The sequence below is a fragment of the Phaenicophaeus curvirostris genome, chromosome 5 (assembly GCF_032191515.1).
Source record: "Phaenicophaeus curvirostris isolate KB17595 chromosome 5, BPBGC_Pcur_1.0, whole genome shotgun sequence".
NCBI lineage: Eukaryota > Metazoa > Chordata > Aves > Cuculiformes > Cuculidae > Phaenicophaeus > Phaenicophaeus curvirostris.
This window is the reverse complement of record NC_091396.1, coordinates 39923627-39949583: the sequence shown is the minus strand read 5'-3', so window position 1 is coordinate 39949583 and position 25957 is coordinate 39923627. Positions and strand designations below refer to the sequence as shown.

At 37.2% G+C, this 25957-nt stretch overlaps 2 protein-coding genes across 2 annotated transcripts in view; both read right to left on the bottom strand.

Moving 5' to 3' along the window:
* Positions 1-23200, bottom strand: part of SCFD1 (sec1 family domain containing 1) — a 48814-nt gene extending 25614 nt beyond the window's left edge. Inside the window, exons 1-14 of the mRNA XM_069858380.1 lie at positions 23122-23200; positions 20488-20558; positions 19531-19619; positions 18457-18547; positions 17545-17667; positions 16604-16691; positions 12535-12624; positions 11286-11341; positions 10210-10295; positions 8383-8482; positions 5001-5140; positions 4484-4574; positions 4050-4123; positions 1977-2058 (exon numbers count right to left, since the gene is read on the bottom strand). Coding sequence (XP_069714481.1) covers positions 1977-2058; positions 4050-4123; positions 4484-4574; positions 5001-5140; positions 8383-8482; positions 10210-10295; positions 11286-11341; positions 12535-12624; positions 16604-16691; positions 17545-17667; positions 18457-18547; positions 19531-19619; positions 20488-20558; positions 23122-23152 — 1212 coding nt within the window. The 5' untranslated portion in view covers positions 23153-23200. The remainder of the gene's footprint in view (positions 1-1976; positions 2059-4049; positions 4124-4483; positions 4575-5000; positions 5141-8382; positions 8483-10209; positions 10296-11285; positions 11342-12534; positions 12625-16603; positions 16692-17544; positions 17668-18456; positions 18548-19530; positions 19620-20487; positions 20559-23121) is intronic.
* G2E3 (G2/M-phase specific E3 ubiquitin protein ligase) overlaps positions 1-25957 on the bottom strand; it is a 229052-nt gene that overhangs the window by 180584 nt on the left and 22511 nt on the right. The window lies entirely within an intron of this gene.

The following is a 25957-nucleotide window of genomic DNA, read 5'->3' as shown; positions in this document are numbered from 1 at the left end:
TTTTATCCAACCCCTAAGTTTTACCTTCCTTGTTTCCAACTCTCCCCCCCATCTCATCAAGGCAGGGAGGAGTGAGCAAGCAGCCAGGTGGTTCTTTGTTGGGGGCAGGGGCTAAACCATGACAAATGTGCTTGCAGATTTTTTTAAAAATGAAAATATAGTAACCTGAAGAAAAGCATGTTGCCTCACTAGCTTCTCATGACCACTTGGCAAAACAATTATTTTTTATTTTAATCTGGTTAATTTAACTGTATCTAGAACCAACTAACAACAGCCTCAAGGTGCCATTAGAATTTCTTTAAAAAGTACTAGCTGAAATATTGCCCTTTTTGAGAGTATTTTTAGGAATCCACTAGGTAGCATATCATCCTGCTCATTGGAATTCCACAGCCCACTGGAGAGTGAAAAGAGGGGAGACAATGGACAGAACAAAGCTGTTGGAAGAAACTTGACATTCCTTCAGTGAAAAGACTTTAGTGAGGTAAATTCCAATGGAAAATATGTGCTTCTGCATTAGATTGAGTTTGGATAGTTCCCTAAATGCTTAAAGATGAAGGAAGTGATTCTTTCTAAATCAAATGAAAAGATGATACAGATGCATCAACACCTTGAAGAAAGTGCATGCATAATCTTCTTTGACAGCTACACAATAAGAAGATTACAAGCCTGAGCAATTTGCCATGGCCGAAGTTAAGAATCATTTATGGAGAGAGAAATGGATCAGACTCCCTTAGAACTCTCTAATAGCAGGCTCCCTATCAGAGAAGGGAGCCCAGCAGAGTGCCAATTCCTTCCACCTCAAGGTAACAGAAATATAAGTCACTATTATCTAATGGAGAACAAAGTGCATGTGACTCGGTCCAGCGCCCTCTTGGCAATGGCGATCTGAACTGATGTTATTGCCATTCCACATTCTGCTCTGAAACCTGGTTTCCATCCAATAAACACGATATAAAATACTACTGGTGTAGGTCTGATGTTACTGTCTCAGTATATGTCTTAGAAAAGTGAATTGACAGACAAGGGATCAAATAAAATATAAACATTGTCAACTTCTATTTTGTTTCAATGGTATTAATGTACTGCTTTTTAATTTAAACTTGTATCTCTTCCCCAATGTTATAAACATGTAAAATTAATTTATTCATTACAATTCAAAAATAGCCCCTTGTTAATTTACAGTACTTAGTTTAAAAAAATTCGGTAGCAGTCCAAATGTCAAAGTTGGGTACAAAACATACTGCGTTCCATGATAACTATTGACTTTCAGTAAGACTTTGTGCTTACATCACTTCAAAAATACTGAAATTCTGCTTTTGAAAAGTCTTGTGTGTAATTTCTGTTCTCATACTGTGAAAACAGATCCAGTGTCCAAGTTATCCTAGTAGTAACCATGGTCTTTACTTGATATAGAAAATGTCTGCAAGTTCTCAAGTTCAACAAGAGCAGGAGACCTAAACAGAAATGAGGACAATCACCCTTCTGAAAAGCTTGTGCACAGGACATCTAACAGACCCTATTGGAAAGGCCAGTTTATAACTTGCACTCTTATTGCTACACCTTTGGGTATAATTTTCATAAACATACTTCTGATAAACATATACAGAACAGAAAATTCCTTAGACTGAAGTCATAATTTGTCATGACACATTTCGAAAGCAGATCAAACACTTCCATCATAAACTTAATTTATAATGTCTTCAACCCACAACAAAGGTTGTGGCCATCACACACACACACAAAAAAAGAGAGTATACTAGTTAATTCTGATAAGAAAAAAAATGATATATTTACTTTGCTTTCCATGCAGAGGCATGGAAAATTCATTCCCTCTAATCCTTCAATAGTAAGTAATGTTTCACAGTGATTTCTGTAAAAGGTAGCACAACTGAGAAGGCTCACTTTCTTATCTTACTTCACCTGCTCCAAGTAACGAGCACTACTGACAAAACACTGAAGTTGGAGAGTAATCATACCTTTATATGCTCCAAAACAGCTGTTGCAACATTTGTATGAAGATCAATGAGCCTCTTCTTTTCCAGAAGCTCTGGAAGAGAGCTGCAGAGATTAAATACAACTAACCTGCTAAGTTTCACAGTTAGTTGAATTGTGTATTTTATACATTTGTTACAAAAAAATGATAGAATTGTAGAATAGTTTGGGTTGGAATGGACCTTTGAAGATTAACAACATCTAAAATTAAAGAACACAACAGGATTGGAAATAAAAAGTTATAAAGTATAGAAGCAATGATTCTGATAACAGAAGGATGTTATCCACATATAATCTAGTGAAAAAGGGTTTTACCTAGACTAGAAAAAAATACACATATTGTGGATAATCTAATATTCCTATTGAAAGCTTGTGATCAACAACTGCCAAATGCTCTGCTTAAATAAACAAATAATTGACTGAATTATGGCTTATGCAATAAGCATTCAGTTCTTGTCCAATAAGCATACAAGTGTCAATATCTGCCAAATAATATCTGTCAAATAATTATCAAATAATATTTAATAATAGTAATAAAGTAGTAGTACTGATTATGATGATAACAATAAGAACAACAACAACAATAATACCTGTTAAATAAACATAGGACTTTGGGATGTCCTGGAATTTGTCACAGGTGCTTCAGCACAGAATACAATTCTCTATCCAAGACTCATGACTGAAATGTTTTCTTCTGTGAAATGGGCAACTGAATGGTAAAATTTACTTCATAGAAAATTTCTTACTTAAGGTGTGATCTACATGATTTTCACTGCTGGCACTTGGGCATCACGTGTATAAAAGACAGGCCAGGGTCTTAATCCTTTCAATTCCAAAAGCACCCTGGATGGTCAGTGTCTTACTCAGTGTAATGACAAGCAGATGAAAAGGTACCTAATGACACTAACTGCATTTCCTGAAGACCCATGAAGTTCAGTAATCAAACCTTGTTTCATCCTTTACGCAACTATAAAATTAATGTTATCTATGATAACTGGCAAATAATGCCCCTGTCGCTGGAACATGATTAGTACTGCCTTTATAAAAGACTACCTTTAAGAAAAACTTTCTTGCTTACTAATAGATATTCCAAAGTTTTCCAGAAATTGTCAAGTCTAAGATTTTTTTTTTTTTTTTGCTACGAGTTCAAAGCTTTTGACACTTGTCACTTTCATATGTTGCTGCCTTAGCTGAAAAACAGCATCCTGAGAAGTACAAAACTTCAAAAATTTATAGGGGGAGCTTGAAAATATCTGCTCACTTTTTTTGAAACTTTCTGATACACCACACATCCTTTGCCACTTCAATCAAATTCTAACCAGGACATAGCATACAAAACAACTTTGAAGCTTATAAAGAGATGACTACCGCAGACACATGCTGGATTTCACAGGACACTAGCCATGTCACCGTGTCTATTGTCAGAATAACAATAGTTCCTTCTTCCTTCTGATTGGGGTCTTAGCGAAAGGCAGCAGACTGAACATTTCCCCTCTTCAGGGTATCAGTGCAATAAAAAACAGATTTACAATGAAGAACAAGTCTAAATCTCAGACTTTCAGTATCATCCATGGTGGCTAGGTCTCCAAAAGCAGGAGAGTATATTTCCCATGTAGAGTTCTTAATGACTTGCCAACAGATTTAACAGTAACTACATTAATCAAAATGTAATCAATTACACACTGTGCAAATCAAGCAGATGCTTTAGGAAGTGGATTTCTCTAACAATTTTTGTAAGGAAGGAATGCAGAGGTAGGTAGTAGGGTATCTCTGGTGGAAGACTGTAAGCAAATCTATGATGCACTTCGATTATTCAGCTTTGCTGAGGAAACACTTCAAAGCCATGTGTAAAGGGCTCGTATACATGCCGTGGAAGTTACACGTGCAAGTACTTATCTAGGACATTGTATTAAATTTTACCAAAATTATAAAGTATTTCAACTCTATTAGTGAGATGAGCAGCTTACTTTGAAGGCTATTTATTTCAAAAGAAATGACAGTAAGAATTAGAAATTGTTCCAAATTAATTAAACAATAACGTATTACCAATTACTTACCTGACAGCCGAAGTAAGCTTAGCTGTATTATCAGAAAGCATACTTATTGCTCCTTCATCCTCCCCTTCTATACCCTGAGTTTTGGGGAAGGGTTTGGAAAGAGGAATAGAAATAGTCATAATAAATATACACCTGCAAATACAGTCACTACATTTAGAACCTATTTTCTCATAATGGTCTGGATTGTGTTGTAAAGTTATTATGGAATATATATAATTATTATGAAGTTATTATGGAAGTTATAGAAATTTAATGCAAATAAACACACACAAAAAAAGAACCTTCTCATGAAATATGGTACTTCTAGACCTACTTTTAAGATCAGATTATGCCTAAAATTCAGCATGTGCTGATAATTTTTGTGTGTAGAGTAATGGAGGATCTCTGCAAGTCCTAATGCTTTGCATACAGTACATATGGGTGATAAGACTTACCATGATACTTTTAAGTCTTTTGACTTCATCTTCTTGGGCTCTGTAGGATTCCAGTTCTTGCTGAACAGATTCAGCTACTTCTGGAAAAGGACTAATACAATACTTTGCATTAGGCTCTGTTAAATCAACAAATAGAAACAGTAGGACCAGACAAGTTGCATGATTCAGATGATCATGAAAACTTTTTCAGAAAAAAAACAACACAAAAATCATGCAGCAGTATCAATTCAGTGAAAATAATGACATCTTACTCTAGGTTTACTTAACTTTTCTAAGACATATCCCCTGCTCCCAATATTTTTATGTAATTTTCATAATCACAATTTTGTGCTCTGCCACAAAAGGCTAATATACAATAAAGACAACAAATATTGACAACAATCATTCCTTAAAAAAATCCCCACAAAGCTAAAGAACATTTTCAAAGAAGCTTAAAAAAAGAGATACCAAAAATATGAAAAATTCCTAGAATTTGTACTGACTAAATTAATATAAACTTTATACCTATAGACCTTACCTGCCCTTATGCTTTTGCCAGAATTTATCAGATGCAGTTAAATCATAGGACTTCTTATTTTTTTTCTTAGGTCTAGCACCCGCGGGAGAAGTTTCCATTCCTGTTGATTCCTCCAAGTTAACTCTATTCAAATGGAAATCCTAAAAGAAGAGGAATCTTATGTAGAATTTGACAGCTTTCAGTTATTTGATCAGCCTTTTTATATTCTAAATCACCTTCTAGAATATTTTCTAAGATAAATATTAATGCATGTATTTGTTAGAATTTTGTAAGAGGGCAGGAAGCCTCTAACTAGCCAGAGTAACAACAGCAATGTAAGAAAACCAAAATTACTCGCACTTATTGAAAAAACATACTGAAACAAAGCAACAAATGCTAAGCAAAGACATCTGATTGTCTCACATGTAAGCAATCTTCTGACACTGAACTTTGAATGCTATTTACTGCACGGAAAACAAACTATTTAGCAATAACTGAGCTCTAAAACTGGTCAAAAAATATAAAAGTTTCTGTGTTGCAGATAATGTTTCTAAGGCTGAATTTCACTTACACAAATACCCTGAAGGTATCAAAGTTGCAAAGACACTCAACATCAGCAAGAGGAATATCCACTGTGAGGACTATGTAGCTACACATGCACAGGGTCTTTTCCTACTTCTTAGATGCTAGTGAAATAGTAAATGTATGATAAAGCAACAATTTGCAACAAAGTTGCTCTTTCTCCATATAGTTTTTCTTCCACAGAGCTAGGAACCTACAAATTACATCTCTCTGCTGGATGACATAGTTATACTCACAAAATATGTCACCATGCAATCCCTCTGTGTCTTCTGGTTCTTTCCCCAATCACTTTTGTCAAAAACAGCTCTGTATTTTCTGCAGTACCCCTCAGGTTTTCAATGAAGATTAATAACTACTACTGCTCTTTGCTTGGCAAATAATGATTGAGTCAAATGTTCAATTATACAGAATCTGCCATGAATCTTTTAGAACAGGTATTTTTTCTATGTTCATTACAATACACAGAACTAAATCACTGTAAGTGGAAAAAAAAATATTTTCTAGCTGTCCCTTGGCATGGTTCACACTTAAAATGACATACTATAAATGATCCATGCCAGAACAGAAACAAAGCCAAGAAACTACTCAAAGGACACACGTACAGTCGTGGGCATAAACTCGATCCAGAAAAAAAAAGAATAATTTTCAAGTACTTACGTTCAATAAAAACTTAAAAGGGAAAAAGTGATCTGATTGCTAATTCAGCTGTAATTTTTAATGGAGATCTACGTTTTGGCTCAATTCAAATCACCAGTGACCTGAGTTTCCAAGTTAGTTTTTGCAGTTACAAGGAGTTTTACCAAAATAATTCTTATTGATTAGCATTCCTCCTTTCATCTCCATATTTTGTCTTTATAAGGCTTTTTATCCATGCCTCCTATGGATATCCACTCCTGAAAGGTTTTTTTTTATTCAGAAATGGTAATCTCTTCAGACAAGCCTGTTTATATATAGAAACACAACCATTATAATCTCAAAAGATGCAGCATACAACTTTGTGGCTTAGTTAGCATTTAGTTCAATACCCCACGGAATTCCTAGACTACTGTAACAGAGGTTAAAAGAAAAACAACTTATTTGAAAGTGGAGCTTACACAATCACCACCTTGGTAACACTTTCACAGTTACTATTTATGATCTTTTAGAAGACTACTGCGGTTATTTAAAGAAATGTTATGCTCAGTACATGAAGAACCTGAGTTTAAGGTGAATAACTTGATTGGTTCTGAAATCAAACTTTAGCCCTTGACATGGAATCACAGGCCACTTGGTTACAATTCCATTAGACAAATTCATAATCCTATCAAATCAGCCAAAAAAAATTAGATGCAACAAGTTGTTCCAGAGATACTACTGAAACTTGATGCAATACAGATAAATATCCAACAATCCTCAAGTCATTCTTCCAGTGTTATCTAATACCACTTCATATTCATAGCATTAGTTGTCCTTAGCTTCCACTACATCTCTGATCCCTCTGCATCTTCATGCACCAAAGTCCTACCCCAATGCATGCCCAAGGCAACCTGACAGTACCTTCTCTACCTGGCAGCTGAGCAGGAGGCACGTACAAGGAACTTTGCATGGACGTACTCTCTAGCAAGCGAGAATGCGCTAATTAAATGGTTGGCAGGTATCAAACCGAAATAAGTGTAGACATTTTGCAATAGTGTTTACCACTGTAAAAATTCTAATTTGGGTTTCCATCCCCTATTCTTTCACTAATTTTCAAAAGAAACCTGTAGAAATTCAGTATTTCCATTTGCAAATCCCTAGCCAGTTCAACAGCTATTGGAGAAGACACAGTGCAAATCGTGTTTTCCTCATATATGCCCTTCCTAAAGAAAGCAGGCCAAAAATTGTTCATTTGTAAAAACCACTCAAGTTTAAGAGGAAGCGACTTTTCGTAAGGAACTAATTACTTCAATTAGAATTTAAGTGTCCTAAAACATCCCATTACCGCTAAAATGTTTTCATCATATCAATCAAATTTCTGGACAATATTGTACATGTGACTCTACAGCTCACAACCAACTTTGTACACATAAATGTGCGTATTTTTTTCTGTCATTCCTCTAACAGTCTCCATAATAAACCCAAATTATTCCTCAAAGCTAAGTATTAAAATGATTTGCATGAGTAACTCTACAGTATAAAAAAATCCTTCAGATGGCAATTACTCTTATTTCAATTACCTTTTATTATTTATGCCGTAACTATACATGAAATGGATAAATCTTGGGTAACTAGTATTTACTTTCATTCAAGTATGTTTCTACTACTAGTTTTACAAAACAAACTTGAGGAAATAAAAGTGGTTTAAGGCCATCTGAATTTCAAAAAAGTTATAAAAAAATCATTAAAAAAATTATTTTGGATTCCTCACAGCATGTTCATATACCACTTGGTACCTCTATATTAAACATCTACACCACCTTGTGGAGAAAAACAGAAATAAGTATTCTTTGAAATTAATACTAAAATCGGTTCAAGAACTCATTTAAAGCATTTCTGTTTCAAAACTGAACTGCACTTAATGGAGTTTGGAGTTCACATAACATAAAAGACCATGCACCACTGAAGAAAAAGTTAGCATTGCTAAATTACCTATCTTTTTATAATGTAAAGATTTCAACTTTTTAACCAATTTTAGAAGTTATTGCTCAATAAACCTTCTAGAGAAAATATTCCAAGGTACTTTTTATTAAATAACTTCCAGAAAAAAGAAACAAAACCGATTTCAGATTAAGACAGAACCTGGTATTACGTTTAATAACAGAGCGAAAAAGCAGTTTTGGTAAAAAATCAGATTTATTCTTACCAGAACATCATGCACTAAAGCCTGGTATGTCCAAGTATGATGTAGAGGAGTTGCTAAATCTATGTTTCTGTCAACAAGGACTAATAGGGGCCTTTGGAAGCTGAAAAGATGATACTGTATTAGCACTTCTTTAAACATATTTAGAACAGCCCAGTAACATACTGAGCGATATCAGCCACCTTCTACATCATATTTCAAGTTAAAAGCCAAACTATGTACTGCAAAGTTCCTCTAGCCTTCCCCAAAGCATCCGGGGATGATCATTCCAGAAATTCCATGAATCACTGTCTTCGTTATGATAAAATGATTATTTTATATTGTACTAAGTGAAATTACCAATGCATAAATATTGAGCAGAAGTCAAAACACTAAACAATAACTAGCCTCTCAGGTACTAATACCTCTTTGTGAAGATACACATTTCGGCTCCAAACAACTTTTTGATTGGGTCATACTTGACCTTAATCCCCATTAAGAATCTCAGACATAAAAATCTCTCTTTCAAGGGTTTTTGATTTAGTTTTTCTTCTCTTTGCTTGCATATGAAATCCATAAAGAAAAACTATTATCTTCTGAAATGCACTGAGATAAATCCATTACAATTTTGTGGAAAAAGAACACAGACATGCCTAAATGTCTTGGGTTATGGTTACATGAAATATTTACAATGAAGATACAGTGAATTCACAGAATATTATTGCAATCATTTCTCTTAAGCATATTAACCTTACAGTTAAGGGATGTCTCAATTACAGTGTATTTGAATGGAGTAAAAGCATGTTAATTCCATGCCTAGGATGTCCTTGTATTAAGTATTTTCATGTAGATATATGACCTCAAGAACCTCAGTTACCTGATTCTGAAAACCAAACTAAAGCTGTGAAGCCATTTAACTGGTTAAATGCTCCCATGTTTCCTTTGCCTTCCATTTTAATTTTCTGAGTGTAATCATGCTATACTATCAGGAAAACAAGCCACCCCTCTAAATGAAAAATAGTGGTTACAATTCAGTTCCCATAAAAATGAGGGATCGAGTATTTCACAGCTATTCTCTCTCCTAATACTTTTCAATCTAATTCCATTTTGTCACCCAGGATGTTTTTCCTGTCTTTTATCCAAGTTCTGCTCTTAATTTGAGATAAAAATATTGTGATTACTCTCTATCCATTTAGGAGATCATAACTGTTTACTTCAATTACAAACTTTCCAATGCATCTTCTCACTTTTCATGTACAGTGTAAACTCCTGTAACACACTTTCCTAAGGCAGCCTGTGGACTATTCAACTATCTTTGGGCAATAGTATAAGTGGGAGGCTATTGAGAACACACTACCAGATGCATGCAAGCATCCACAGCATCTTATCTCAGCACACTTTCCCATCAAAGGATTCAAATGGTCATGCCTTAACAGTCCTATTTATCTAATTATCCAAGTAGTAGTTCTTAAGCAGTCCTACTCTGGCAAATACACATACCAGTTGAAAAACACTTGCTTTTGATGTTACTACAACTTGTAACAGTGCTCACAAGTGAGAAAATGGGTACCTCTTTCTTTTTAATGAACTAAAGATTGCTAACATATATGTTCAGACATTCAACTGCATACTGTGGTCCTGTAAACTGAGTGTGTTTGCAGGAACTTCCCTCTTGTTGGGCTTAGAGGGTAAATAAAATTACCTGGTTCATTAAATAATTTTTGTCTCACTGCACTAGGACTGCACGCTTACTAGCTAAACCTGTTAAACTCCCAAGACTGGAAAACTCCCGTAAGTGCATATAAATTCATATATTCACAGTTATTACTACAGTTATTACTAACATCATACCTGAACTGGCCAGCTCCAAGCGTGTCACCTGTAAAAAGACTGTTTCTCGCATCTCTTAGATTCTCTCTGAGCTTCTTATCTAACTTCTGAGGGGAGAAAAACAAAACACAGCTTTTAACAAACTAGTGGTTTCCTAATCTCTTCAGATGATCAACAGTTCAAGACATATTGTGCTGGTTTTGCAGTTGATGAATGTCTTGGCTGCAGGAAGCCTACATCCACTTCACACGTGAAAGAAGGAAATCTCTCCCTACTGTTTTCTCCCTCCAGCATTTTATCTACATCCAGGACTACACAAGATATTTCTTGTATATCCACTAATCTCCTTCCAGGCAATTAGCATACTCTCCCTAAAGATGCAAATAGAAAATACCAGTAGCAGGCATCAAGAGGGTACCACAGCAGAAGCAACACAATAGGCTGTCAGACACTGCCACACTTAAGTGTTTCATAAAAATGGGATTACCCTCAATGTGAATGCATACACACTGAATGCTTAGGTTTAATCAGCACTAAGGCTTCACTGACAAAGACAGAGGTGAGGAAGATGGAAGAAATGAAGCCCAGTGACTCCTAATAAAGACACCGCTGTAGAGATTTCTAATTATGATTTAGCTTGGCAATTTCACCCCTACGTGACAATCAAGTTCAATGTCAGCTTAATTTGACATAATAAAAACGCCTTGTACTAGAATTTTGCAGTAAGAGTGATAAAAATTTCTTATTAAGATACCCAGGAAAATCCAGGCCAGACAGCCACATTCAAAGCTGTGTAGATATAGCTTAATGGTTGCAAGTATAACGCCTGCCAGAAAATCTTTATAAACTCTAAATTAGGAATGAATATTCACATCTAAGTTTCTCATCAGCTGACTTCACGATATTACAATTTCTACAGATCAGTTCTGTGGCACTGAAATCAGAAAGGAAAAATAGTATATCTCTTTTCCAGTTTTGTTTCCTTCACAGGGCAAAAGACACAATGACACTAGATCTCTGCCTAGTATTGAGAAAAGTAAACAAAGTCTTAGGAAAGTTCTAAGACAATGATACTTGTTTAGAAAATAGTTTCTTACCACTGCCACCATTTCAGCTGCAGTTCCTCTTGAGCATCTGATTATAGGAATAGCTCCTAATAAAAGATATATTGACTTCAACTTGCATTATAATTTTCATATTATATCCTAGCCTACTTCTATAAAACAGATTTTTAGCAACATTTATTAAAGTTTTCAAGTGAACAATATAAACTTATATTAAATTTGTTTCTTCAAATCTTCACATATGAAATAAGAATACTATATAGAAATATTAAATAAAGTTTTAAAAAAGCAAGTGAATACCTCATACAGGAATTATAAAGTATAGTGGTAGAGTAGAAAGATAGCTAACGTACTGTGGAGGGGATAAACTATCTCATATAGAAGCATTAAAAGTTAGTTTCAAAACCTTAGAAGTCCCTTGAAAGTAACATTACTAAAGTACACCACCACCGCCACAGTTTATCAGTTAAAATTCACTGGAGGGTAACATTACTTTCAAAAGCACCTTTTCCATTGGCTTTCAGGTTTCAAAACCTTCAGCTATTGTTTCTCACTTACCTATAGAGATATGGAAATTCTAATACCATTGAGTTTAAGTGACTGACTAAAAGAGATTTCATTTGTATCACGCTAACAGTTGAAAGAACTCAACAGGTTCTAAGTTCTAAGGGAACTGCCCTCGAACAGATTGCCCCATAGCGATTCCCATATCCCTTTGTAGGAATGCTATCTCAGACTGACTGATTTCAGTGAGAATTTAGATTAAACACCATCATGACAAATGTGTACGTGAAGCATCAAGAAAAAATTAAAATAAGTAAATTTAATATATCTTCCTATTCCTTGAGTTATTTCAGTTAGATCTTTGCAGGGTTTGTGTGAGGTTTTTTTTTCTTCTTTTAATGTGAATTTTTTTTTTTTTTTTGGATCTACAAATCCAAACTCAAAGCATTGTTGAACTTCATTGCAAACTAGGATTTTGTTAAAACAATGACTCAAAACCTTTGCATTTCAGTATTCTTTGCCCATTGATAGTGTAGACCAAGACTCAACTCCCATGCAAGACAGACTGTATTGTCTTTTGCAGTGATACATAGCAATAATTTGAACAAGGTCATTAACGCACCCATAACCCACTCTGTAAACTGTTGAGATTTCAGTCACAGATCTAATTCTGCCTTTAATTTGGTATATGAAATCAATAACTTTTAGCTATCTAATAGAATATGTATCTTTTCTAAAGTGAAAGATATAGAAAATATGCTAGAATTTGAAAACTTACCAAGTGTAACAAAAAAACAGAAGAGGCTATCAACAATAGTGTCCATTATAGTTTCCATTTCTGTGTCCGTTATATCTGGTCGGTTAATGGCTAAAACAGTGTGAGAAAGAGTTAAGAACAGGGTTAAAGACCATCCTTTTCTTACCTAATAGCTGTTAACAGTCAAAAGCTTTTGTTGCAGAAGAGATCAAATTGCAAAATGCCTCTCTTAGCACATCCATTATTTTCCCCCAATCCTTGGGGTTTTTTTTTCCTTTTTTTTGAGAAAAAAAAATGGGTGAACTTAATTATTGCTCACTGTACAAGGTTAAACACTATACATATATTTCCAATTATCTCTGACAATGCATACTATAACTTCTGGATTGCATTAGTATTGCACTATTAAGATAACCACAATAAAGAACAGAAATGGCCATCCACTTGGAAACAATTTTTCAGATACAAAATCCTCAAAAATTACATGTGTAATTTAAAGAGACATAATGTATGCATTTATCTATATTTAAAGTTTCTAACCCCCACCTCTTGTAATGAAGAGTCTTTTTTCCTTTTTTTTTTTTTTTTGCAATAAAATTACTGTCAGTCTGTAGGTCAGAGATCATTCCAAAACTAAAACATTTCATACTACAGACAGACAAGACTCCCCTCACATATCTGGGTCAGAAAAAAGGCATGTAGGAACATTTCTATTAAATAATAAACACTGACAAGAATATAACAGCCAATAGGAAACATCAAACCTCATCTTACCACAGGTCTCAAGTCAAGCACTATCTAAGGACTCATGCCATAAATCCCATACTCCTTTGTCTTACGCAACCTTTAAAAAATTCTCACATAATTACCTGTCTTATACTCCTCCTTCAAAAACTAACTTCAAAGCTCTGAACATTAATAAGCCTTCCATCTCAAATCTATGCATGGCCAGACAATTATAATAATTTTCTGACTTTGAAGGCACTTCCCCCCCTCCCAGCTTTTGTCCTCTTAAGAACTTCAGAAAGATGGATTACATTAGAAATTTCTATCAGCAGCTACACTTACAAAGTCAAAGTTTTTTCTTTCACTCAGCAGCAATATAACTGCCCCCCTCAGCATTTCTTTTTATTCTGAGTTCAAGTTTCTGAAATACTGGTACCAAGAAAGGCAGACAGTTCCCAGTGCCTGTATTTTTCTGTAATGATAATTCTTTGAAATTAAGTGGGACTATCATCCTATTGTTACCTCTAACCAATGGTCTCACAGTTTACAGGGGGGAAATAATCTTACTTTTACTCCATTGCCTTCCTCAATTTTAAAATGTAATACCCTCTCTATTCTTATGCTTAAGGTACTAATTTATGACGTTCCAGTAATCCGCATACTCCCAGTGCCCTCTACTTTTGTGTTACAAGCACATATTATGAACATGTTCCATTTTTAGGTACCATAGCAATCAACACAAATACTTGATCTTACTGCTTCTTAGGTCAACCTTTGAGAAACACCATTAATAATCTTTCAATAAAACGTTCTGTCGTGTTTTCTACATATCCCTCTTTCTCCACTGTAACAAGCTTACATTGGGATGCATCTATTACAGAAAAGTAACACCTCCTTCTTGTTTAACCAAATTTATCCAAATTTTGTTAAAGTATTCAAATAGCATCAATCAGGATAACAGGAACATTGACTTTATACCCATGTTACCCATATACTTTTCCTTCTACATAGTCATAGAAAAATAGAACCAGAGAGAGCCTCAGTGATTAGCTAGTCAGTCCTTTCAGCCAAAGATGAGTTAAACCTACGTTATTTCGGTGTCTAAACCAATTCCCAGAGCCCCCCAGTCATGAAAATGCTTTAATGTTTAGAGATAATCTGTTCTACTATTTCACTACCTTTAATGTTAGAAAGTGGCCCCAATATCTGACCAGAAATCTTTTTGTTGCAATTTAAGCCCAGCACTTCTTGTCCATTATTACATGGACATGAATGTGTTATCTCCTTTCCATCTCTGAAAGCCTTTTACATAATTGAAGAATGTTACCATGCTGATTTGTCCTAACATTACCTCTGTGTAAACGCAGTCATATAGCCAGGAAATTAGGAAACTGAAAATTACCTTTTTTTCTTGTATTTCCTATTAGTTCACCCATTCAGCTACATGTTGGCCGCACACAGCAGTGCTGCTGCAGGAACAGCAGCCACCTTTCATCACTGTCAGATCTACACTGACCTATGTAGATCATTAAACTATACACAAACCGACAGTTTCCTGCTAGGGTTACTCTTCAAAGTCAAAACCTACCACTTCTTTGCCCCTGCACTCCTACTGCCTGCCTGTCAGCTCTAGAACTCACACAGCGAGATGGATCAACTCCATGCTCTAGTGGAAAACTAATCACTTTCTAAGGGACATTATATGTCTGTTTGATTAGCTTTTGGGAACAACCCGCTTCTGGTTTAAATACAGTGTGAGACCATGTGTTGTGTGGCAAACCTTCAGCAGCTCAAGAAAGGAAAACAAACCACACAGACACCAATGGGTGCAAAATATTTTCAGTCATTTTCATTCAAATTCCTTGTTATCTAGCAGGAATCTTATGAGAGCTGGTAAAATATCTTTACATACACACAAACACATCACAAAATATTTATTACTAAAACTCTTAACCAGCAGGTTTTAGTAAAAAAAAAAATATATAGTATGCTTTTCAAACAAAAATGCCATTCATTTGACAATGGAATCGGTCCCCAGGGTGAGACAAAACTCAGTATTATGGATCTAGTTTTAAAGAAAGGTACTGGAAATTGAGTAATAGAGTAGAAAAATCTCACTGATAAATGCTAGGCATATGGACACATCTCATCTCTAACTGGTCACTAGCGAGTATTCTGTACATCAAAATAAACCAAGAATTAACTGTGTGACACTGTGTATGCACTGTGACTACGCTAAAGTAATGAGCTGCTGCTAAAAAAGGGCTATATTGCCTCAGACTTACATAGTTCTGCTGCTTCCCTCGTATTGGATTTGAAGATCACAGACATAAGCTGGTATTTTCTATTGAATGAGTCAACTGAACAAACACTCTGCATCTCCAGGACTATTGTTTCTCATGTAAGAGGAGGAGAAGATAAGCAGAACTACAGCAGGGGCAGCAAGACAACCTACCCTGTAATAGCTAGCCATATGAGTAAGAAGGGCAGAATAAGCAGAGTGAAAGTTCTCTGTTAATTTAGTATATTGAATGGGTCTGCAGAGCACAAAAATCAGTTCAGAGGAAGGAGGAAAACCACTTGGGTAATTGTAACAACTAGTAGGTATGTCGACTTCAGCTGCCATAGTACCATAGATGTAGACGTAACTGACCTAAGGCAGCCACTTAGTTTCACTGCTAAGTTCCAAAACATCTGACATGCTTGGCTCACATGCTTGCAAAAGCAATCAATGTTTCTTGTTTCCTAGAATGCCCCTTCTCAGATTCTTCCCTGAGCTACTCCAGCCCTTGACCCTAACCATTTCCCCTTGCACAACCCCAAGCTTTCAAGTCCAGGTACCAAACTTGTCACTGTCTAGGAGACAGAAGAAACATGATCAGTTGAAGTCATCTTTATTGCTTTGCATTCCTTACAGTAACTTTCCAACTGACCATTCACACAAAACCAAAATATTTAAGAGCTTCGGAAGGGATTATGACTAAAAATGTGGTGCTTAAACACAGCAGCCACTCACAACGCCTATCTACATGTGTAAACAACGTGATTTTTTTCCTGTATTATTCCATTTATAAAAAGCCCTGCTATATATATATATGTCTATACTGCAGTTTTACTTTACTAAATTTGTTATTTAAAAGTACATAGTTATTTTTTAATACTAGAATAGCTGTGTAGTAAAGATGCTGAAAATAATATCTAAAAACTGCTTCCTTTATGACTTTAAACTACTCATCTAACAGATAATCCTGAATTCTGAGCAGAACAAAGCAAAATAAAATCATTGCTTGGGATCAGCTACAACTTCAAAAGTAAATTTCAACTTTAGACATCCTGGTACAGTTTTTATATAAATTTTACTCACCACGATATGAAACGAGTTCTTTGTTTTGGTTACACAAGACAAACATATCATCTTCTAAAGTAATAAAATTAAGATATTGATCAAACACCTAAAAAACAAGCAATAAGGGTCAAAACAGTCTGGAGTGAAGCATAAACAAAACCATCTGTGATTTACTGCTACTTCTTTACAAAATTATCTATTAAAAGAAAGAAATGCAAGATATAACGTATGAATTAAAAAGCCCGTGTAAGGATGGAGTGATAACATAAAACATTAGAGCACCTGAGAAGTGCTAAAAGAAAACAGTCCAACTTCAAGTATTACTGTGGACAAACTTTTGCAGCAAATCATCAATGAAAAAACACATATGGAGAATACTGTAATATTAGAGATTTATTTTTTATTAACATGGACTACAATATAAACTGGAGAGAGGAAAGAGGGCAATATCTACACAATGACAGATTTTAGTTCACAAATTCTAATTTTTCTGTAACATACCTGCACATTCAGGAAAAACATTAAACCTCTCTATAGCATAAATTGTTAAAAGATATACCAATAGAAAAATGGATTTACGAAAGTTAGTTCACAGTGCTACACCAATTCACTGCTACTGAAGACCTAAGGCTAAATCAATATGGGTAGTTTTAATTTCATTTCACAATGGTTTCTTTATCTCATGCCAGTAGTACTCCCTAACAGGAGCGAAAAAAAGGGAATGTATTTAAGTAAATATGAAAAGAATTAGCTAATAATTTGCAGGTTTTGGTACAGGCATTCAACAAAAACAACAGGGTATATACCTGACACCTGCCTTAAATCATAAAGGTAAAGATTTATTTTGTTCATGATTCAGTCAGAAAACCTGTATATAGCACTGAATTGGTCACATAAGAACGCAGTAATACCTGTAATGGCAGTGTCTTTAACATTAGAGACTGAGGGATTTTTCTCACCTTAGCCACTTGAGTTACTGCATTAGCACCTATAGCAGCATTTGCAATATCTTCCAATTTACTTCTTGAAATGGCAGAAATAAAGTTTAAATAGTAAGATTCATAAAGTTGGTTTCGAAGATCCTAAAAGGAAGGAAAAACACAACCTTTTTCATGTGGAAGTACTAATATATTGATAATTATAAAACATTCATACCTTTCCTATGTGATCTTCCAATTATCCATAGTCAAACTAAATATTCAGAAGTGCTTAGCTGTCCATACAGCCCTGTACACAGTGGTTTGACTACATAACTAGATAGAACCAATCTAACACAGTACTGCAAAACCCAGGAAATTAAATTTAAGCTACCAGAGAGCAACTTCTACTCCATACCTTACCACTGGTCAAAAATACCCTTTACCCTTTTTCCTTCCTTTGGCAAAGGTGTCAACATTCCATCAGCTCCTCCCAGAGAATGTGGAAAAACTGGACTTAGCTTAGTCTAACCTCCTGCTCAAACTGGAATCAAACAGAGAAGGTGGCTCAGGGCTGTGTCAAATTTTGAACATCTCCAAGCATGGAGACTCCACAAACTCTCCAGGCCATCTGTTCCAGCATTTGGCCACAAGTGGAATTACCTATATGTCGATACATGCCTTCTGCCTCTTGTCTTTTCAATCCCCAAACTCTCTCTCCAAAACACAGAAGACATACTCACCCTTCTATATCCTGGGAAATCAAAGTTTTGCATGTAAAAATTTTGGGCAATATTTTTATGAAAACTATCTGTGAGTACATAAAAAATGCAAGCAAAGGTGTTCAGAAACACAGAAGAACGAGGTATAGAACAGTAACACTTCAGTGAGTGCAGGATTCTTCCACACACAACCTTGTGTCCACTCATTTGAAACATTAAGCATGCAAGATACCTGGCACATTCTGTCAATATTTTCTTCTGTTGGCATGACAAAGTAAACAGCTGGAACATCTGGAATAGCATCCCGATCAGAATGCAAAAGCCTGAAAGAAAGAAAGAATATATGTCTAATGTGTTCTTCCTCTGATCTGCGTAAAATTAAGAAAGCTAAAGAAATTATTTATTTGTGCAGACACATCTAATTTCCTACCATTTCTCCCAATATCTAGCTAGATTTTTAGCAAGAACAAGACATGAAAAAACCCCAAAATCATATTTGCATAATTTTTGGCTGAATGTATTAATAGATGTCTCCAAAGTTTATTCAACGCTTAAGAAAAGGCTTCACAAATATTCAAACAATAGATTAATCCATTCAGAGAAACATAAAACACTGACTCCACAAAGCTCATATTATTAATTATCAATTATTAATTGTTGGAATGACAACAAAAATCCTGCATATATCATACTATTAAACTTGCCTTTCCTGCTTAAAGGCAAGGTGCTTACATGTTTCTCTCACAATTCTGCTAATATGTCAACACGTTAAACTGTTACCATTTCTAGCTTTTGCTTAGTAAAAGCTAATGAAATTTTTGAAGAAAATAAGTCTTTTCAAAGTTTCTTCATGACTACTACTACAGCTAAGAATTGACAATGAACTAAATAAAAGTAATCTGGAGAAACGGGAAATCTTTTGAAATAGTACTTATAGGTTTCATATGTTTGACAAAAGACAATTAAATTCTACATGTAAAAAGAAAAGCAGAGAACGTGCACAGTCCCATGAAACAGTTTGTGCCAAAATAAGTTTAACATACATAAATACAGCAGGATTTGTACGTACAGATTCCAAAAAATACCCATTGGATAATTTTTATTTCTGAACAGGGTCCTCCTGTACTTAGTAAGAAATCCTACAGAACAGTGTTTGGAATTCTCTTTCCACTCCCTGATTCTGAATAATGTCATCTGATTTTAGGAATAAGTCAGTCCATAATCTTTATCTTAGTAGCTAGTTATTGAATGATTTTCATGATTTTAGGGAATATTAAATAAAGATCTTTTCAGAAAAAATACTTACAGATGCAAAGTGATTCCCATATCTCTCAGCTCTTTTACTGACAGCAAAGGTGAGATTATATCTTGGCCAAATCTGTCATAAATGAGAACCTGAAATAGATACACATCTTGTTACAAAGTGCTGTAAAGAGTGGATACTGTAGAACACAGTGGATACAGGAATTTAGGCTTAAGGAACTACTACACCACTCTGAAAACCGCTAAATATTTACCAATATATAACATATCATTGATTTGTTGTGGACTTCCATTTGTGCTTGCTAACAGATAAATCTAAAGTAAAGAATGAAAGGCAACTCAGTGATAAAGGGAGGGGGAAAAATTATCACTTTCATCTCCTGAAAAGTGGTAGTCAAAAGGAATCTGCTGTCAGAAATTTGCTGTTCCAAGTGCAGAATGTCTGACTGCATCTGGGCAGAAACAAAGGGAGAAGCAGAGAGGAAAAAAAAAGGAAACTAGCAAAGAGATACAACAGACTAGATGAGGAGACAGAATATATGCTTTGTAGAAGCAAAAACTTCTCACAAATTACAAGTTACTTACTTTTTAAATCTAATAAAGGTAGTTTGAAGTCAGCTTGCCCTAAATGTAAGGCTATCAGTAGTTCTTCCTTTCTACGGGCTTCTTTCTGACTCTGTAAATTTACCTCAAAGGTACCATGCAGATTTCTGCTAACAGGTATCAATGACACCCAAGTATTTTTTTAAAAACGTCCTCCTCAGTTACTCGTTAGAATATCACCTTAAGAATAAGTCACTGGGTCTCCAATAGCCAATACCTCAAATACATCTTTTTCTCATCAATCCCGATACTAAATTCTGTATATTCGTAACACAGGAAAAAACTATTTTGTACAAGTTAATAACACAGAGAAGATACACGAGTTATTTACAATTTGAAAATGTGAACTTTTCAGAACGCTACAAAATTCTCCTATTTCTGTTCAAACAGTTCTTACCTTCCATACTGGTTCTCCTGTGCTGTTTTTAACAGGAGGAACATTGAAGTTCAGCATACGTTTCAAAGCCACTGGAAAATAAAGCAGAATAATGCTCTAGTCTCCTTCCATTTAACAAAAGACTAAACACATTAGTGGGATTTCATTAAACATTTCTTTTGAGAGGAAAACCATCACAAAATATAAATGCAACAAGTCACATTTTCATTATATTTACACAGCTTTGACTGACAAGTGGCACATGTTAGCTAGAATTTATGGGCTCTGGAAGACACTGGAAGAGGAAAAGAAGTCAGTCCCAAAACATGAAGAATGTCTCTCCTCAGTTAGATGGGCTATATACTGACACAGTTTGCCTTAAAAATAATTCTAGCATCTTCCTGAAGCTGTGTTCTGCAGTAGGAACTAGTTTGCCTTATTGGCCTGATCTGCTTTTCCTCCCCTACAGCAACATTATACACTGGAACAAAAAATGCCTTTACACCTTACTAAAACTGATACACATTTTGAAACATCTTGACAACTCATAGGAAGAAACTGCTGCTTTAAAGGGTAAAAAATACTCCTAATTTGCAGGAAGAAAACTCTTTGAAACAGGGATGAGCTTCCATTTTACTTCCCATTCAACACAGAAACCAAAGCAGATTCCTTTACCTGCCCCTAGCTTATAAATCTATGAAGTAAAGAGTCCTTCCTCATTTATCTAAGCAATACACTACGTGCTGCTTTCCTATCTCCGACTAGCAGCAAAAGACTACTTGCATCAATACAAGTTAGTGACTATTCTCTTCAAACTCAAAGAAAATCATCACAAAGCTTTGCAAAGGGGAAAAGCCTCCAGAAATCAGGGAAATGCATACCACTTTTCTTATAAACGGAGAGCAGTAGAAATGTTTTAACTTCTGCCTCTTTGGCTGTGTGAAGCTTGTGAGCATATTCAGTGCATTTCCCTGCGGTTTACAGTATCAGAAGACAGCTCAGGCTGGAAAGGACCTCAGCAGCCTTCTAGTCCAACCTCCTAATCAGCTGTCAGTCCAGGCCAGGCTACTCAGGGCTTCACCCAGTCAGGTCTCCAGGGATGGAGATGCCAAACACCCTGTGCAGCCTGTCTGCACTGACTGTCTTTGTGGTGGCAGTTTTTCCTTATATTCAGTTTGAATATCTCATTCCAATTCATGCCCGTTTTTCCTCACCCTTCTGCTATACACCCCCACAAAAAGCATGGCTCCAACTTCTCAAAGTCCCCCTTCCCTGACAGATATTGGGGAGCTGCTGTTAAGGGCTCCTCTGTCTCTTCTCTGGGTGTAACTAGTCCCAGTCCTGCAGCCTCACCTCACAGTGCTCCAGCCCCTGACCGTCTTGGTAGTCCTCTGCTGAACTCTCTCCAATTGATGAACACCTTCCCTGTACTGGTAGCCACAAATTGAGTATGATACCTAGATGTAGTCTTCTAGGGCTGAGTTTATCATCTAAATTAAAACTCGGCATACGCTCTCTACTAAGCAAGACAGTAATGAGATTAGTGATGTGCTGTGATAATCATGACAAATGTTCAGGAAGCCTCTAAGTTTCTTTTTTGTACTTATATCACCATTTCACATATATTTAGGCAGAATACTCTCTGAGGCAAGGATCAGGTTTTTACTGTGCTTGCATAATTAAATACTTTGGTTATGAACCAGGATAAAGGTCACAACAGATGGTGCACATACGTGGCAATATAAATGCTAATTGATAATAAATACTTCCACTTTTTTTTGAGTATCATTTAGTTGTTCTACCTACTTCCTTGCACATGAACCTCCTTGAAGAACGATAACATGGGTTCAGTGGTAAAGGCTGACTGAAGTAAATAAAGTAACAAGGTGAAGCACAACAGAAAAGAATAAAGCTGTATGGAATAAGCGCTCAAGGACAGCGAGCTTTATCGGAAAGGCAACCAAGAGAAGAAAAGTCAAGGATAACAAAGAAACATCAAATAGCACTATTAATGGTAGACTGCCACAGGAATAAGATTGCAGAAAGTACACTTCTGATACAAAAAGAAGATGGAAGACTATAAATAAGTATTAAGGTCCATACAGAAACTCAGACTGAAAATTTCAGGCAGATGATTTTAGACACCACGTGATAAATAAATGCACCCAGAATCCCCTAAACCAGCAGAAAGATACCGCACTTGTCAAGGAGAAGGGGACAAGATTACAGCTCAAAGTACTGACAAAAACTTCAGCAAGTACGTTCAAATGAGCGGCTCAAGGCTCCGCAAAGCGGCATCAAGGCAGAGAGGAGAGTCACTCGCGAACTTGTAACGAAATAACCAAACCCTTCACCCACGGAAAGCCTCCCACACCCTTAGCTGCAGCCGCTCCGTTGCCCCAGAGGCACCGCACACTCCGAGGCCCCCGGACATTTCCCACGGATCGCTGCCACGGGCAGAAAGGGAGCTGCAACGGAGGGGAGGCAGGGCGGGGAGGCCGCCGGAGCCGCGCTCCCGGGCCCGCAGGGGCGGCGGCCGCCACGGCGCGAGGCCGGGCCGGGCGAGGCAAGGCGGCGCCCCCGCCGCGCTGCGCAGCCCCGGGGGAGGCCCGGGCCGCAGCGGCAGCCTCGGGACGGGCCGCGGCCCGCGCTTACCCGTCTGCTTCTCTCGGATGCCGGCCGCCATCTTCCCGCCCCGCCCCCCGCCGCGCGCGCGCCCCCGCAGGAGGACGTGGCGGCCCCGGCGGCCTCGATGCCGCCCCCCGGCCCCGCCCCCGGCCCCGCCCCCCACGTCTCACCCTGTGAAACCGGAGCCTCTGCCCTCCTTCCGCTGGGAGCAAACGAACGGGCCGAGGTCTTTCCGGAAACGGCGCAGGGCTCTTTCCCAGCTTTTTTTCTTTCTTTCTTTCTTTCTTTTCTTTTTTCTTTCTTTCTTTCCCTTGAGCAAAATAGCGTAAACCCACCCAGGGCGGCTCCGCCGTGAGAAACACTTATGGTAAAATCCTGAAGAGGACAAAGTCTTCGAAGCAAAGACAATAATAATTTTACCCTTTTAAAAAAGGTATCTCATCTTACGAAAGCAGTGGGTACATATACTAGTGTATATATACATATCTTCAAAGAACGTTTAATTTTTTTTAGGTTATCCAACCATATCTGGAGACTTCCTTCAGGTTATAGAATCATAGAATCACAGAATAACCAGGTTGGAAGAGACCCACCGGATCATTGAGTCCAACCATTCCTATCAAACACTAAACCATGCCCCTTAGCACCTCGTCCACCCGTGCCTTAAACACCTCCAGGGAAGGTGAATCAACCACCTCCCTGGGCAGCCTGTTCCAGTGCCCAATGACCCTTTCTGTGAAGAATTTTTTACTAATGTCCAGCCTAAATCTCCCCTGGCGGAGCTTGAGGCCATTCCCTCTTGTCCTGTCCCCTGTCACTTGGGAGAAGAGGCCAACACCCTCCTCTCTACAACCTCCTTTCAGGTAGTTGTAGAGAGCAATGAGGTCTCCCCTCAGCCTCCTCTTCTCCAGGCTAAACAACCCCAGCTCTCTCAGTCGCTCCTCATAAGGCCTGTTCTCCAGCCCCCTCACCAGCTTTGTTGCTCTTCTCTGGACTCTCTCCAGAGCCTCAACATCCTTCTTGTGGTGAGGGGCCCAGAACTGAACACAGGATTCGAGGAGCGGTCTCACCAGTGCCGAGCACAGAGGGAGAATAACCTCCCTGGACCTGCTGGTCACGCCGTTTCTGATACAAGCCAAGATGCCATTGGCTTTCTTGGCCATCTGGGCACACTGCTGGCTCATGCTCAGTCGGCTGTCGACCAACACCCCCAGGTCCCTCTCCTCCAGGCAGCTTTCTAGACAGACTTCTCCTAGTCTGTAGCACTGCATAGGGTTGTTGTGCCCCAAGTGCAGGACCTGGCCCTTGGCCTTGTTTTCCAATGGCCTTATGCCATTGGACTCAGCCCAGCGGTCCAGCCTGTTCAGATCCCTTTGCAGAGCCTCCTGACCCTCCAGCAGATCGACACTTCCACTCAGCTTAGTGTCGTCCGCAAACTTGCTAAGGGTGCACTCAATGCCTTCATCCAGGTCATTGATAAAGACATTGAACAGGGCTGGACCCAACACTGAGCCCTGGGGAACCCCACTTATCTTTTCACCTAAGACAATGTGAGAATTAATTGATAAGTTTTGCTGCATCTGGTTTGTATGTTTAATTATACCGACATATAAATCTGTCTTGTAAGATGCAGCTATTTTAGGCTCAGAAAGAGCCTGTCTTAGGGCTGTAAGAATGCATCTATATGCTTAGTTGCCTTGTAAGATGCAGCTGTTGTAGGAGATAACATGAAGGGAGTCTCTGGACATGGTTGGATAATCCAAAAGAATGAGCATTCTTTGAAGAATATGGTTCTTTGTCTAGAACTAGTATATATACTCATTCTTTTTGTAAGGTCATGCCTTTTTTAGAAGGGCATCCAACTGAGTGCTGAATTGTAAAATAAATATATTATTGCCTTTGCTTCGAAGACTTTGTCCTTTTCAATATTTTAACAGTGAATGAGTGTTCCTCACAACTACCTCCTACAAGACAAGCGTATCAATACATTGTTACAACTCTAAGAGAGTGTTTATTCTTTCAGGTTATTTATCCATGTGTGGAGATTGTCTGCATATTATCTCTCAATACAAGACAGATTTATATGATGAGATAATTAAACACACAAACCAGCTGCAGCAAAACTTATCAATTAATTCTCACAACATGAAAAGGACCAATGTTTAGAAAGCAGGCAGCTTGCTACAAGTCAAGTTGATACCAAAAATGCTGGCAAATAAAACTTCCTAAGACTCATTTTGGAGTTTTAGAAAGCAAGTATCCTTTATCAGGCCTGGGCGACATGCAAGAGTGATCTCCATCAATCATGTGCAACGAGACAAAAGCTGCTTACAGAATATATTTCCCTCTTACATGCATATGTATAAATTTTCCCAGAAACCTTATGCATATTCTATTACTTTCCAAGGGCTAATTTTAATGTTATGAAACTTTGCAACAGTCAAAACTCTTGCTAATTTGGAGCTGGCTCCAACTCTCTACTTCACCTTGCCTTTCAGATTAGTAAGGATTCCAAACAGAGGTGGTTACAGAAGACGAGACATCTGTTTAGCACAAATCATTCCTCACACAATACTGTTATCATTTTCAAAGAAAGGATAGTGTCTGAAAAATACCATTTTAAGGAAAACATGCTATCAGAGAAAGAAAACATGCTTTCAGAAGGACATTCTGTCTAACTTTCAAAAGCTTATGTTTTTGAAACATAACTGTACTTTAGCTTAAATCAAAATATTCCACTTTAAAACAATACGTGGAATATTTCAAAGTCATCACATTTTAGTGAGCCATGGAAAAGGGAAACAGCTCATGCCTCCTTGCCTCTGCCCTTGCACGCACCAGCACCCAGATCCCCCCAGTTTGG